Genomic DNA, 16816 nt, shown 5'->3' with positions numbered 1-16816 from the left:
GGAGAATCTGTTTCCTTGACTTTTGCGGCTTCTTGAGGCTGCCCACGTCCATTGGCCCTTTGCCCTCCAGCCAACATTCACATCAATCAGACCTCTGCTTCCATAGTCACATCTCCTTCTCAGATTCTTCTCCTCCCTCTTTCTTATGAGGACCCTTGTGATTACATTGGGCCCACCCAGATCCATCTCAATATTCTTAACGCAATCACATCTGCAAAGTTGCTTTGCCATATGTATTATTATCCCCTTGCTGCCTTAACAAATTACTACAAATTTACAACAACATAAATTCATTATCTTAGAGTTCTAGAGGTCAGCAGTCTGACATAGGTTTCACTAGGCCATAATCACAGTATTGGCAGGCCTGCATTCCTTATGGAGGCTCTCAGGGAGAATCCGTTCCATTGCCTTTTCCAGCTTCTAGAGGCCACCCTCATTCCTTGAGTGGTGCTCCCTTCCCCTGTCTTCAAGCCAACAACATGACATCTTCAGTTCTCTCTGTGATCCCTGCTTCTATTTTCATATTTCCTTCCCTCTGACTCTGCTCCTCTTACCTCCCTCTTAATAAGGACCCTTGTGATTACAGTAAATGGCCCCTAGAGAACCTAGGATAATTTTCTCATCTCAAGATCCACAATTTAATCACATGTACAAAGTCCCATTTGCCATGGAAGGTAACATGTTCACAGGTTTTGGGGATTAGGATGTGCACATCTTGGAGTGGGGCGGGCATTATTTCGTCTACCACACTATCATTATCCCTTGATTTGCACATATCCAATTCTTATTGCTCATTTAGAAGCAGTCATAAAATGATTTTAATTTTGACTTTCTTATGGATTGAATTGTATCCCCCTAAAATGTGTGTCAACTTAGCTAGGCCATGACTCCCAGTACTGTGTGATTGTCCACCATTTTGTCATCTGATGTGATTTTCCTAAGTGTTGTAAATCCTATCTCTATGATGTTAATGAAACAGGATTAGTGCCAGTTATGTTTATGAGGCAGGGCTCAATCTACAAGATTAGGTTGTGTCTTAAACCAATCTCTTTTGAGATATAAAAGAGAGAAGAGAGCAGAGAAACAGGGGGACCTCATACCACCAAGAAAGCAGTGCGGGGAGCAGAGTGCATCTTTTGAACTTGGGGTTCCTGCGTGAAGAAGTTCCCAGACCAAGGGAAGATTGATGATAAGGACCTTCCTCCAGAGCCAACAGAGAGAAAAGGCTTTCCCCTAGAGCTGGCGCCCTGAATTCAGGCTTGTAGCCTACTAAACTGTGACAGATTAAACTTGTTTGTTAAAGCCATCCACTTATGGTATTTCTGTTATGGCAACACTAGAAAACTAAGACAGAATTCCTTGCCTTACTTCTCCTAATAGTCAAAAACAATGTAGTGATAGTATAAACCCAAAGCCAAACCCGCTGCCATTGAGTCGATTTTGACGGTAGTGACCCTGTAGGACAGAGTAGAACAGCCCCATACGGTTTCCAAGGCTATAAATCTTTATAGAAGCAGACTGCCACATCTTTCTCCAGCAGAGTGGCTGGTGGGTTTGAACCACCAACCTTTTGGTTAGCAGCTGAGCGCTTTAACCACTATGCCACCATGGGTCCTTAGTAATAGTACATATATAAAAAACCCAAATCCTTTGTCACTGAGTTCATTCTGACTCACAGTGACCCTATAGGACACAGTAGAGCTGCTCCCTAGGGTTTTCAAGGAGTGGCAGGTAGATTTGAACTTCCGACCTTTTGATTAGCAGCCATAGCTCTTAACCACTGCACCACCAGGTCCCCAAATGATAGTATAAAAGTACCTTAAATATTAATAATTTTAATTTTAGAGTTTTAAAAAATACTGTGAATTGAAACATACAACTTGTGTTTGTAATACTCATTCTAACTTGTCATGTGTAGCTATAATGCATTTCTTCTCATTGCCTTATGATATTCTCTTGTATAAATTTGCCAGATTTCAGATGTTTTGACTCTGAATCTGAATTCTTTCCATCAAGCACTCTCATTTTAGTATAAACTGGTTTAATAAGATTGACTTCTTATTCCTAATGCCCAGCTAAGGTGCGATGTATTGGGGAGCTTTGAAGTTCTAATATGGCTGTGTAAAAGGGAGAGGGAGTGACAACCATATATTAATTTTATTTATGGAACACTTTGGAAAGCAGAGTGAGTTTATTTTGCCTCCTTTAAAGCAAAATATTGTTTCACGGGTGGGAGGGATGAGAGTCAGTGGGGAAAGTGTGACTGGATGCTTAGACGAGCAGGAAGACCTACAACAGCTGCCACTTCTCACAAATGCAGAACAAATTCATCCAATCTTACTAGGTTTGTTTTCTCCTATGGTTTATTCAATAATATTGTAATGGAAAACCACCGTGGTAATAGGCATGAGGCCAACTCTGGAATGGATGTTCGAAATGCTTTTTTTTCATACAACCTAACAGATGACTTTGAATTTCATAACCTGGCACATGACTTATTGGACTTTCATGAACCACTCTTTGCCAATACAATAGCATGATTTAAGGATCAGGTTGAGGTTCAAAATCAATGTTTTGAAATGTCTGGACAATTTGCTGTTGATTTGCTAATCTTTGGAAACATCTAGCATTTGCATTGAGGGTAGAAGGGAGCCAGTCATCACATTTCATATCTACCCTAAACCAAAGCACCAAACCCACTGCCATAGAGTCAATTCTAACTCATAGTGACCCTATAGGACAGAGTAGAACTACCCCATAGGGTTTCCGAGGCTGTAAATCTTTACAGAAGCAGACTGCCACATCTTTCTCCCATGGGCCAGCTGGTGGGTTTAAACCACTGACCTTCTGGTTAGCAGTTGAATGCTTAACCACTGCATTACCAGGGCTCCATTTTGTACACCAGGTACTTCCTTTGTTCTCTCCCTTGACACCTTTCGCCTACTGTCCACTCTACCAGGAGTGCTTTTATCCCTGCTTGTCACAGTGTTCTCCTAACATGTGTTCCTTCAGAGGTGAAGAACATGTCACCTCTTCACCTTCTGAAACCTCAGCAACTCACCAGCCCGTACATATTGTCTCATTGTTATGTGTACTGACTCCCCTGTAGCACACAGAAAGTTCCTTCACCTTTGGACTTAGGACTTAAATTATTTTTTGTACTTGTTATTCATTAAATTTATTTTGATTCCATGTTTTCCAATAATTCTTTTGGAAAAGCATTACCCTCATGAGCGAATGCAATGAGGTACATGAAGTCATAAATGAAAATAGGGCCAAGGAAAGAAGGAAACAAATATGCCAACCACAGCAACTGTGATTAAACATCAGCCTGCCTCTGAACAATGTGGGCATCTAGGACACAGCAGCATAGCATTAGTTAGCCCTCATTACCACAGAGGAGACAGCCAACAGTTCCTTTGGAGAAAGTATGTTTACCTGGGTCCTAAAGTTCAAGAAAACTCTTATAATGAATTTTACATAACAGATTGTCAGTAGGATAATTTTATCGTTAATTGACTCAGTAAGTGTTTATTGAGGACTACTAACTGTCTTTGGGTATTGCATTTTGCTAGTTGGTGGGGGAGAGGGATGAGGCAGGATAAAAATTACATATCACTTGTTTCCCAAATGTGGAGGGCAGACAAGTGAATAATTCATTACAATACAAAATGACATGTGTTTTAATTGAAATATCCTTTTTTTGTTTTGTTATGTTGTGTATGGTGGAGTCGATTCTGATTCACAGAGACCCTGTATGACAGAAGGTTTCCTAGGCTGTAATCTTTACAGGAGTAGATCACTAGGTCTTTTCTCCCGTGGAACTGCTGGTAGGTTCAAACCACCGAAGTTTCTGTTAGCAGATGTGCACTTAACCATTGCTCCACCAGGGCTCCTTGAAACAAGCTTAGAGGGCTCTATATAGGAGCACCAAACCAACCTGGACAGGAAAAATTTAGGAAAATTTTTCCGAGGAAGTGATCCTTGATGTTGAAATCAGGCTTTGAAAACCATTTGGGAGTTATCTAGGCAGAATGGGGTTTGGTGTTGAAAGGGCAGGAAGTAAAAGAGTGGTCAGAGATGCAGGTCATTGCAGGCCGAGGGAGCAGCATGTGCAAAGACCCAGGTGCAAGAGGGAGCATGGGGCAGCTCAGAGTGGTAAGGCCTGGAGCAGCAACTTCCTCATGAGATTTTTCTTATCAGGTTAAACAGCCCGGCATTATTTCTGAGAGTACTGAGGAGTGGCAGGGAGTTTTATGTCGGAAATCGATGTGGTCTGATTAGTAACTTCGGAAAAGCAAAGAAAATGCAGTATGGAGATAGAAAATAAAACGCAGCCAGGCGGAAGCCAGAGAGACCTGTTAGGAGGCATCTGGGGTGGCAATAGTGATGACAGCAATGTTGCTCCACCAAGAATGCTAATCGACAGTGTCCTCCTTAATAATATAGAATGCAGGCAGAATCATTTTGCATGACTCTTGTCATCGTCTTCAGTAAAAACACTAAGCATGATTTTGAAGGAAAGGTCATTTTGTAAAGCGGAAAGCAAGTGTGGTCCAACGTTTGAAATGTATAGTTTCAGAATTTTATCTAAGGATAGAATACAGAGCACTTTTCCTGGTAAACCTGATCGTATGGATGGAAGCTGAGTACTTATTCCCATGTTCTACAGATAACTCGTCTAGCTGTCTGAAGAGAATAGCTCTGTGTATGTGCTTTGGGCTAACAGAGCACATTCTTATGATTTAGAAGCCATACAGCTGATTTGTAAGATGTCCATTCACTTATAAAAGGAAGAACTTAGTCTCTTTCTTGCCCCATTGAAGCTCACCTTACACCTCCACAGACAGTCTTTGCTCCTCTTAACTTTTCACTGGGCTTCAGTAACGGTAAGAATTCAGCAGTGCTTATCTGGTCTTAGGGGGTAGAAAATTTCACTGTATAGGTCAAAAAACCCCAAACCCATTGCTGTCAAGTCGATTCTGACTCATAGTAACCCTACAGGACAGAGTAGAACTGCCCCATAGGGTCTCCAAGGGTGTAGTTTTTACGGACGCCACCACATCTTTCTCCCATGGAGTGGCTGGTGGGTTCAAACTACTGATCTTTCAGTGTTTAACCACTGAGCCACCAGGGCTTCTCTGATGGCCAAGGCAACATAGTTATCTAGTGTACCATGAGTTGTATTTTTTATATGCTGTGGAAAACCTTCTTTAGCAATGACATTGCTTCCTCTTCAATAATTTTATTAGAACTTTCATATGCTTGGATCTTCAATGAATATCCATCGTTTGTTGAAGAAGATAGTCGGAGATTTGTTTCCCAGGAGACGGGGCACCTCTACATAGCCAAAGTGGAGCCATCCGATGTGGGAAATTACACATGCGTGGTCACGAGTATGGTGACAAACGCCAGAGTTCTGGGTTCGCCAACGCCTTTGGTGCTACGTTCTGATGGTATGAAATGTTTCAAAGTGTTATTCTGACTGGAAATTTTGTTGTGAATCCAAGCAAAAACAAACTGGAAAAGGCAAAAAGTAGATCATGAATTATTTCATTTTTTTTTCCTGAACAAAGAATATATATGAGCATAGAGAACTAAGATAATTCCCTAAACCTTAGGACTCCATGCATAATGCTTACCCAGTACCAGCTACGTAATACCCAGGGCCCAGTGCAAAATGAAAATGCAGGGCACCTTGTTCAAAAATTCTAAAGAATTTCAAGAAGTCAACAGTGCAGCATTAAACCAAGCCTGACAGTACAGGTTGCAGTCTGTGAGGCCACCTTTGTTAGCCTGAGTTTTTTGAGGCTTTGGATATTTATTGTAGGTTAAAAAGCATCCCTAAAAAAGATTACTAAAGAAAAAAAGGTTGCCTCGTCAACCCTTTGATGGCACTTTATGGGGAGCCTATGCAGTGGAAGCAGATTTGTAAGCCTGGGTAGTTGACCCACTTACACAAAATCCTGTCTGTGCAGCATAAAGCCATGACCTCAGAGTGTCTAAGCACTGTTTCCAGTCAGTTGTAATTGAATTTGACCTTTTGCATTTATTAAGTCACTGTTTTGTGCCTCTAGGGAACCATTTAACAAGTTTAAGATTGGTGTCTCTACTACCAGGGTACCATTAAGTAAATTCGCTGCCATAATTTTTGCTTTTTAGGAAATTTCAAGAAGTCATAATACATTGTGTGTTCAGTTTGAGTAGAAATGTCCATATTGAATGCAGAATTTTAAAAGCCTCCCATTTTATATAATTTAAAAGGCATAGAAGTTTTCTCAGAACTGCTTCTGCAAGAGTAACTTATGAGTCACTGAGCTCAAAATTCTTACATATTTATTAACGCTGCATGTTTGACCCACGTGAGAACTACTTCTAGTAATACCTAACTGATGGCGGGTGAGTAATTTATATTACTAGGAGGAGCTGGTTCAAATAGAGCAAAAGAAAGTTTTTATTTAAGAAAAACGAGGCAATTGCAAAGGAAACATTGAAACTAATAAGGTTGTATTGTGTATTTACAGGTGTTATGGGTGAATATGAACCCAAAATAGAAGTTCAGTTTCCAGAAACTCTTCCAGCAGCTAAAGGTTCCACTGTAAAATTGGAATGCTTTGCCCTTGGAAAGTAAGTTTTATAACATCCACCGCTATGTGCAGAAATATTAAATTGCTGTCAGAGATCAGGGTGGTTTTTAACAGCGTCTTCTCCTTTTCCTTAGCTTCTGAATTTTACTTTCATTTAGAAGCCAAGGAAAAATAAAATACAGGAAAGATGCATACATGTAATTTAATTTGAAACTTTAAAGGCAATTTGGAGAAAATGACTGTGCCTTCCTAATTTCATAAATTAAATTGGTGATATTTTTCATTTGCTTTTACATTTGTTGTATTTTAACACAGTGGGTCGGTATTACTTCTTCCATTCCAGGTTTTTTTTCTAAATCATGAATTAACTCAGGAAAACACACAATTTCTTTTCATCAAAATATTGACTTAAAGAGCTAAATCTTTGCATCAGGTTTATGTAAGGTAACTGACAACTGGAAGTGTTTGATATTTGAAAACCTGTGCCTTTTTGCTCTATCCTAACCAAAACTTCATTTTGTCAAGGCAAAAAAGCTTCCAGACATCAGTTCAAGAAAAGCAAGTAACTTGACGCTTTTCTTCTTAGTCCTGTACCTCAGATCAACTGGAGAAGAAGTGACGGACTGCCATTTTCCAGTAAAATTAAATTGAGAAAGTTTAATGGTATCCTTGAAATCCCCAACTTCCAACAGGAAGACTCAGGTTCATATGAATGCATTGCTGAGAATTCACGAGGGAAAAATGTTGCCAGAGGGCGTCTGACATACTATGGTGAGCATCTGCTTTGGGCAAGTTAATTACCTGTTTTTAGCTTTTACTCTCTCATCTGTAGAATATTGTTGCTGTTGTTGCTGGGGGCAGGGGCATGTCATAGCATAATTTCAGAGTCCAAGTTGTTTTGTTCTGTGTTTTGTTTAAGAGGGCAAACATCTATTTAATCATAAAAACCCCAAACCCATTGCCGTTGAGTCAATTGCGACTCACAGATGTTCATCATAGAAGAAACTAAAAAAACAATATTCTGCAATACAGTGTGAGGCCTAAAACATTTTATTTTGCATTTTTAAATCATTCATAGGATAATGAAATATTTGACATTTTTTTCCCAAGAATAACTTTTTACACAGTAGCATATTGGGGACTGATGTCTATTCTGTCCTCCAGAAAACCTGGCTTTATAGCTTTCCATATTACCTTTACTAAGCAGAAAGAAACTGTCTACTGGGAAGGGTTTCAGTTACTGCATTAGACAAACCACATAAACTCAGGCTCTTATTGAGTTCTTCAGTGCTATTATCTTCCTTCCAATAATGTATCTTTACATTGTCTACTGGCTTTAATTTGCAATCACATTTGTTTGATGTAGTGGTCAATTTGAGTAAGGAAAGGATAATAACATTGCCTTTATTTAGACTCTATTTGTAGGAAAGTTAGATTATCTTTCTTTTTCCAAAAATTGTTTTCAAACCCTTTTATTAAATTAAAAAAGGAAGGAAAAGAGCCACTAAGATTATTGATGACTTCAGCTCAAAAAAAAAGAAAAACCCAAAAACCCAAACCTGTTGCCATCGAGTTGATTCTGACTCATAGCAGCCCTTCAGGCCAGGGTAGAACTGCCACATAGGGTTTCCAAGGAAAGGCTGGTGGATTCAAGCTGCTGACCTTTTGGTTAGCACCCAAGTTTTTAACCACAGCACTAAAAGGGATAGCATATATAAGTTTTTCAGGGGGATTTAAAGTGTGCAAAGATAAGTATTAAAACTATAGAGCTTACTATGATTCCCCTAAAAAATATTAGAACTCCGCAAGTACATTATCTCTGGTTAGATTGACACTTGTTATATTAATATTTCAGTTGGAATGTTTTGGACTACCTGTATGTAGCAGCCACCCTGTGTAAATAATAAACAACTCTATTGCTTGATATGACAAGAAATCCAAAGCTAAGTTGGCTTTTAAGCACCTTAAAGTCAAGCCCTGGTGCAGTTTCTCTTTGATTTTTATTTATTTTTTAATTCTGCCTTTCTCTCTTTCTACTTGGTCTGCATGTTAGTTTCCCTAATGGTCACAAAATGGCTGCCAGCAGTGACCAGCACATCATGCCTTGTTCATATTTCCTTTTCCAAAGAGTATCTCATAATCCCCTCCTCAAATCTCATTGGCTGCATGTTCATTCCTAAACTGATCACTGGCAAGGAGAATGAGGTGACCATAATTGACTTAGACACTTACAAGCCTTTCTTGGGAAAAAAGAATTGGGTCAGATTTCCCAGGATTTCATGGACAGTATGAGGTGAGGAAAGAAAAGATAACTGAATAAAAAAATTTTTTTTTTTGAATAAACAAATAGAATTCATTTAGGAATAAAGAAGACAGGAAATGGAAGCACAATAGACAACTGACTGTATTCGCTATAATTAGCAAAGAAGATAGACAATTGCTTTAGCCTAGTATAAAGGTAATATGATATGTACCTAAGAAATCAATTAGAAATGAACATGAAGATTCTCATATTAATGCATTGAGTTTTATGAAAGAGACTCTGAAAATTTACCTTAAGTCTAGGATATTCAATAAGTGCCATGCAGTTCTCTTGTTATTGCCCCTAATACATATAAAAAAAATCTGGTAGAAGATTTTGGTCTCATATGATGGAATAAATGGGAAATGGCCATTAAGTTTGCAGTTATAATCTGAGAATTAGCGTAGTCCAGCAAAATTTTCTTTCATTAGAAGCAGAAGAATATTAATATGGGAGATTTAGCCAGTGGAAATTTTTTCTAGAAACTCAGTTCTTGGTCAAAGGCTCATGTGTAGGTCTGTGTGTAGTGTCATTCAATCCCAGGCTGATAATTTCTGAAAGAAGAAAATGTCTTTAAATATGAAATAGAGAGAAGAGATTTGGGGCTGAACGAGTAGTTTATATTTAAAAAAAAAAAAAAAGCAAACTAAGGTAAAACTTAGACCAGCGCGTTTTCTCTAAAAGCTAAATAGCCATAGTTTCATTTACCAAACAAACAAACAAAAAAAACCCACAACTTTATGAGAAATAGAAAGACAAATCTTCCTCTTGGTTGCAATTAAAGAGAAATACGTAAACTGTTTCTCCACATGGAGGATGCAAATGCGACTCCCCCAGTAGACATCGCATACGTAATGCAATGTGAAGCCAGTAAGACATCGCACCTCCCAGTGTTGGATCTAAAATGCAAGCTGAGACTTGGCTGAATATGCTATGTATATTGAATGACTTTCATTTTAAGTGGTATGTTGCTTTCATCTGTAAAAAGAATTTTCAAAATATCTTCTAAAACATAAGAGAAAACGATAAATCTACTTGATCCAAGTGATTTGCATACATAATTTAAAGTTGCTCGAGTTACTTCTTTTTCTGGTTAAAAAAAATCAAATTATGATTCAAATTGAACCAATTTATCCATCTACTGCTGCCTTCATTTTAATTTGCACAGAGGTTCATAAGATGCTCACTGGTTTGTATTTAATTAAGAGTTATTTCTAACTTGAGGGAAGTATTTTTTTTCTTCAGCTATAGAACTTTCTCTTCTATGGATGTTAATTTTCAGCGTGTAATTAAGACTAGTCTGTGCTGTCACTCACGTATTTAATCGTTATCAGTTGCGATCTCATGATTCAAATATACACTTGGAAAATAGAATCAAATTTGTTTACCTGTATCTAAAATGAAACCAGAAAAAAAAAACAAAAACCCAAACCTGTTGCCGATGAGTCATTCTGACTCATGGTTACCCCATGTGTGTCAGGGTAGAACTGTACTCTATAGGGTTTTCATGGTTGTGCCCCTTTTGAAGTAGATCACCAGACTTCTTCTGAGGTGCTTCTTGGTGGGTTTGTGCCACCAACATTTGGCTGTTAGTTCAGCCCTTAACTGTTTGCACCAACCAGGGACTCCTATCTACTAACAGACAAATGAAGAATATATTAAATGCCCAGAGTTTTTAAAACAAAGCAAGTGTAATGAGTCTGGCTTAGGTAAAACAGATTGCAACATCCTTTATTAAATCTAGAAATGTTTCATATATCCACTTAGTAAATACTTTGTGAATTAAATATGTTTCTAGTCACTATGCTGAGTTTAATCCATTGCTTGCAAGCGTATATCCATTGATAATTACCTGGATAAGATTTTTTTTTTTTTTTAACTGAATGGTTTTATTTATTTCTGTTGTTGTTGTTATTTAAATGTAGCAAAGCCTCATTGGGTTCAGACCATAAAGGATATAGAAATAGCTGTGGAGGATAATCTCTACTGGGAATGCCGGGCGAGTGGTAAACCCAAACCCTCCTATCGATGGTTGAAAAATGGAGAAGCTCTGGTGCTAGAGGTAAGATTACCTGGTGAATCCCCCTCTGCACGTTGTGTCAAGTAAATGTGTTCCCTAGTACCTAGGATGGAAGGTGAACTGTTATTTACATGTGAGTGGTACAGGGAACAAAAATAAAATCAAGCACCTAACCTACCAAGAAGGAAGTCTTTAAACACTGAATTTCACTGGAAAAGGGTGATTTGTGAATTTAGTATATGAAGTAATACGCTATGATTTAGACATTGACATTAGAGAAGACCTGACTTTAATCAAGTGTAGAATATAATTTTCTTTTTTCTGTTTGACAACTTTGTATGGCCTCTGTAGAGTAAATATATCTATTAGTCGGCTAGCCTATTACATGGGTACTCATTTTCTCCATCACTTTTCTTCTCAAGCCATGTAATTTGTGCTCTTTGAGAAATTATACACTAGCTCAATTATGTTCCTTCAAATTTCCATACATCACTTTTCAGACTGCTTAAATATCCTGATAAATATTTGTGTTTCCGAGATCCTGTTTTTAAGGCACAGACTTTTTAATATCTTGAACTTGCATGATTAAAAAAATAGTGAAAACCTCTCTAAATGCCGAGAAGGAAAACAACAACGCGTGCATTGTATAGTCTGAAATTTTAACCTCATGGAAAACAGTAAAATGACTGCTACATTTTACTTCTTGCTTTGTTATTTATTTTATTGATTTATATTCGGGCTGAAGGATGTTTATTAATATTGCCAATGTGTGGCTGTTAAGTTGAATCAATCCTTTATCTTTCCAATGAGAAAAGGTTAAATTTCAGGTCAGATGGAGGAAAATGTGGAAGGTTTCTATGTGATTGAAATGATAGTCAATAATGTTTATTTTTCTTCCAAAATGATGTATCTATTTATGTGCAAGATGTTTTTGTTATCACCTAGGAGAGAATACAGATAGAAAACGGTGCCCTTACAATATCAAACCTAAATGTGACTGATTCTGGCATGTTCCAATGCATAGCAGAAAACAAACATGGCCTCGTCTATTCCAGTGCAGAACTCAAGGTTGTTGGTATGGCTGCATTTCTCTGTTCTTTTCTTATTTTATTTTCTTATTTTTTTAACACCTCCACTGTTGCCAAAAGCAGGTTATTTATTTTTCGTATTAGATTCCTTTGTCTAATAATATCTACAATATTACAACAGAATCGCTCAGGCTTTCTAATGAAGGCATAGTCTAATCAAGGTGTGTATGTGTATATATACACAATTAAGGCTGGAATTAGGTCCCAAAGTTCGAAGTAAATCATTGGTAGGGAGAAAGTGTTGACCAAAGCATACTTATGCAACTCCAGTATACAAACTTAGCAATGCCTCTTAAGAGAATGAGTGACTTTGGTGGTCTCTGTTGCTGGTCCATAAAAGTAAATAGCAATATTCAAATTCATCATTTATTGATTCAAAAGGAATGACCATTGTCTTTAGTAATAACCCTGCTAGTAGCATCAAACATTGGACATCCTGAAGCCTTAATTAACGAAGGTGCAACTACTTGAAGTTCTGAATTACTTTCTTCTTCATATACCTTAGGTATAAGATAAGAAAGAAAATGTTATATCATCTTTAGGACAATTGTCCATAAGGATGCTTTAAATTGAAAATGACTGAAAATCCAAAGATATGCATAGCATGAATGAATGGATGAATGAATAAACAAAAAAGCAAACGAATGAATGAGTGAGTAAATAAATAGGACACCTATTGTCCGATATAATTAATAGGAGAATTTGGATTTCAGTATAACTTGATACGGGGCTCAAACTTAGTCACCATTGTTAAGCTCTATATGATGTCCACCAGCACATCCAATCAGTTTTTGTTCACCACAGCTAACCTAGTGGAAACCAGATGGCTTTCTTAATTTGCTCAAATAGAAGTCCCAGTCCTGAGCATCACTGGCCCTGTGTAGCCTGATATGGATCAGGTACCCATCATTGGCCTAATTCTTAGGACCAGAGTGCTAGAAAGCCCTGATTGGTTTAACTGAGGGATGATTTTTGCTACCAACAGATATTTGGCAGTGTCTGGTGGTATTTTTAGTTTTTAGAATTGGTGGTGGGTGGGTGATGGACGGCGTGTGCTGCAGGCCCCTAGTAGGCAGATGGGTCAGGGATGCGGCTAAATATCCTATAACACATAGAACGGTCCCCTACAACAAAGGTTTAAAAATTTACCCAGCCTCAAATGTTAACGGTGTTGATGTTGAGAGGCCCCGGTTTAAAGGAAAGCAGGTTTCACACGCCTGATGGCTGGAGGTTAGAGATGCATCTTCTCCACCAAAAATACAATCAAGTCCATTGGCCAGTGAGTTGATTCAGACTCATAGTGATCCCTTGTGTTATAGAGTAGTACTGCTCCATTGGGTTTTCTTGGCTGTAGTTTTTACAGAAGCTGATTGCCAAGCCTTTCTTTTGTGGCACTGCTGGGTGGTTTTGAACCAACAGCCTTTAGCTTAACAGCCGATTGCAAACTGCTTGTGCCACCTAGGAGCCTGTCTTCTCCACTAGGACGGCTAAAGCCTCGGAAGGGCAGATCATCACCCAAAACCTAGCTGCTGTTATCAGTAACAGAGAGGTAGTGTAGTATGGCAAAAAGGGACGAGAATTTGCACAGAAAGTCTTAAGTTGAAGGCTTGCTTCACTCTTGTATTAAATTAACCTGACGAGCCATCATTTATTCATCTTTAAAATGGAGGGATCCTACCCAGCATGCCTTGTGAGGTTGTTGTATGAGAAAAAAAATGAGATACATAAAAAAATATATGTTTTTACCCAAATATAAGTTGTTTTTGGTTTTGTTTTAGTAAAAATTATTGTTTTCTCAGGATCTTAATTTTTAAGGCCAGCCAGATCTGGATAACATGCCTTCTTTATTCCCAATTGTATTATTCACTGTAAGATCACCTCTTATCGAAAAACAAATTATATCCACAACGTTTTCCATAAGACAGAGTGTTAGATGTTTGAGGAGGTGCACTAAGTTATGAGCTTTTTCCACACCCCCAATAAAAAGAATAATGATTTTCTTATGAACATTTAACTACCTCCGTATCTTCTCATTCAAATAGTGTGTTATTATGTATCTTGAGTATCAGGTGTTGTTTTGGGATCAGTATTCTATGTATTATTAGCAAAGATAATGTTTTCTACATGTTATAATACTTAATATAATAGTATAATATTTTGTATACTAATGCATGCTTTGATATTTTTCCTACCTTGGAAGTTAAACCTAACCACATGAAAATTTTATGACAGATTTTGATTTTTTTAAAAAAAGAATATTAATTCAATACTCAGCCTTCATTCTACAAATATTGAGCACCAACTGAGTGAGGCACTGTGCCCACTGTGGTGTCCAAGAAGTTAAAGAGACTAACCCTACCCCTGCCTTCGTGTAACTTACTTTTAAAAACATTTTCTGGTAGCTTTTTTTCTTTTGTTTAACAAATGAACGGTTGAACTATTTTAAAACTTCAGGGAAATGTTTTTCAAAATCCTGCATAAACTAGCCGTCTCAAGATTTAGAACTTGCCAGAAAACATGATAGCATGAATTATTCTTTTGGCACTGAGATCCTGCTTGTCACGCGTTAAATCTTTCGTCAAGTGCTGACATCTTGTGTGCCCAGCAAACTTTAAAAATGGTTACAAAGGCTACATTTTAAATGTACAGAGGTTTTAAAAATTAAACTAATGATCCTGTTCTCATTCTGAGGAGCCGTGGTGATGCGGTGGTTAATGCAGTCGACCGCTAACCAAAAGGTTAGCGGTTTGAGCCCACCAGCCACTCCACAAGAGAAAGATGTGGCAGTCTGCTTCCGTAAAGATTTACAGCCTTGGAGACTCTGTTAGGGTCACTGTGAATTGCAATTGACTCGATGGCAGTGGGTTTGGGTTTTGGTTGTTGCTTCTCATTCTATCTCTTCTTTCTTTCTCTTCAGCTTCTGCTCCAGATTTTTCAAGGAACCCAATGAAAAAGTTGGTCCAAGTGCAGGCGGGCAGCCTGGTCATCTTGGAGTGTAAACCCAGAGCCTCCCCCAGTGCGTTTTCTTTCTGGAAGAAAGGAGACAGGATAGTGCAGAAGAGCGAAAGGTATTCTATTCCGTTGTCCAAAAAGGTGGTGACTTACTTCTCACTTTCCATAGTGATGTTGAAGTACATTTTCAATGTCTCAGCATTTCAATAGTGAATGGGGTGTTTAAGAACCAAAATAAAATGATTTTTGTTTGGTAATACTCTCATTTTTACAGTAAGCATTTTTTTAATTTTATTGTGGTAAAATTTACGTAACAAAAATTTGCCATGGGAGCCATTTTTAAGTGTATAGTAATTCCAGTGAATGACATTAGCTACCTTCACAATGTTACATGACTATCGCCATTACCATTTTTGAAAGTTCTTGATCACCCCAAATAAAAACTCAGTGCCTTTAAGCAATATCTCCCTGTTCCCCACTCTCTTTGACTCTGGTGACCATTCATAAACTTGTGTCTCTATGTATTTGCCTGTTCTAGGTATTTCATATGTATCCTGTTTTGTTTATCCATTCATCTGTTGATAGACACACAGGTGGTTTCCATCTTTTGGCTGTTGTGAATTATGCTGTAATGAATGCTGGTGTACAGCTTCTGTTTGAGTACCATCTTTCAATTCTTTGGGTTTTGTATATAGGAGCGAAATTGCTAGTTTATATGGTAATTTTATGTTCAACTTTTTGAGGAAGTGCCAAGCTGTTTTCCACAGTGGCTGTAACATTTTACATTCCCACCAGCAATGTGCAAGGATTCTGATTTCTCCACGTTTGCCAACACTTGTTATTTTTCATTTTTCTGATGGTAGCCATCCAGCGCTCTTGAAGTGGTGTCTTGTTGTGTTTTAGCTTTGTGTTGCCCTGATGACTAATGATGTTGAGCAATTTTTTATATGCTTAATGGCCATTTATATATTACTTTAGGGAAATGTCCATTCAGGTCCTTTGCCCATTTCTTGACTGGATTGTCTGTCTTTTTGTTGTTAACTGGTAGTAGTTCCTTATGTAATCTGGCTACTAGATCCTTGTCGGATATATGGTTACCAAATATTTTCTCCTAATCTATAGATCATCTCTTTGCTTTCTTGATAAAGTCCTTTAATGTGCAAAAGTTTCTAATTTCGATGAAGTTCCATTTATCAATTTTTTCTTTTGTGGTTTGTGCTTTTGGTGTCATAACCAAGGATATACTGTCAAAAACAAGGTTGTAAAGCTCTGCCTCTATGTTTTCTAAGAGTTTTGTGCTTTAAGTTCCTGATAGTAAGCATTTTTTTGAAAGTTAAAAATAGAGGTAGATATATTTAACCTTTCTGCACAAGAACATTTTATCAAGGATTCTCCTCCTCATTCACCCTACCTCGGGAGACTCAAACTGGAGTGATAAAGAAACCTCGGTTCTGGACCCAGCCCCTCACTCCAGTGGCCAAACATCTCAGCATAAACTAGAGAAAATAATACACTAGCACATGCCAAATAACTACCAATATTGTCATTGTCCCTTATTAAATCAAGTTATCATCACTGGTATTTAGTTGAAACAAAGGCTTTCTTGACTTCATGGTTATTACAGTAACATTTAACATGAAGAGGCAGAACGAGGCTTAGTTATGAGAAGATACTGGAGCCAGCCAGACTGCCTGGGTTCAAATCTTCATTCTGCCTTTTACTGGTTCAATGAAGTGACATGATCTTTCTGTGCCTCATTTCCTCATTTGCTGATGGGGATCATGATAGTACTACCTACTTCATGGTATGAAGATTGTTATGTGGATGAAATGTACTAAAACCCATAAAGCACTTAGAATAGTACCTA

The 16816-nt window shown here is 37.9% G+C and overlaps 1 protein-coding gene across 2 annotated transcripts in view; it reads left to right on the top strand.

Annotated features, from left to right (window-relative positions):
• CNTN3 (contactin 3) overlaps positions 1-16816 on the top strand; it is a 465770-nt gene that overhangs the window by 339285 nt on the left and 109669 nt on the right. For both annotated transcript variants that reach the window (XM_049862422.1, XM_049862421.1), the window contains exons 6-11: positions 5253-5456; positions 6525-6627; positions 7174-7358; positions 10815-10951; positions 11855-11984; positions 14915-15065. In XM_049862422.1, coding sequence (XP_049718379.1) covers positions 5253-5456; positions 6525-6627; positions 7174-7358; positions 10815-10951; positions 11855-11984; positions 14915-15065 — 910 coding nt within the window. The remainder of the gene's footprint in view (positions 1-5252; positions 5457-6524; positions 6628-7173; positions 7359-10814; positions 10952-11854; positions 11985-14914; positions 15066-16816) is intronic.

The sequence above is a fragment of the Elephas maximus genome, chromosome 20 (assembly GCF_024166365.1).
Source record: "Elephas maximus indicus isolate mEleMax1 chromosome 20, mEleMax1 primary haplotype, whole genome shotgun sequence".
NCBI classification, from domain to species: Eukaryota; Metazoa; Chordata; class Mammalia; order Proboscidea; family Elephantidae; genus Elephas; species Elephas maximus.
Note: the sequence above shows the minus strand (reverse complement) of the source record. Positions and strands in the feature narration are given on the sequence as shown.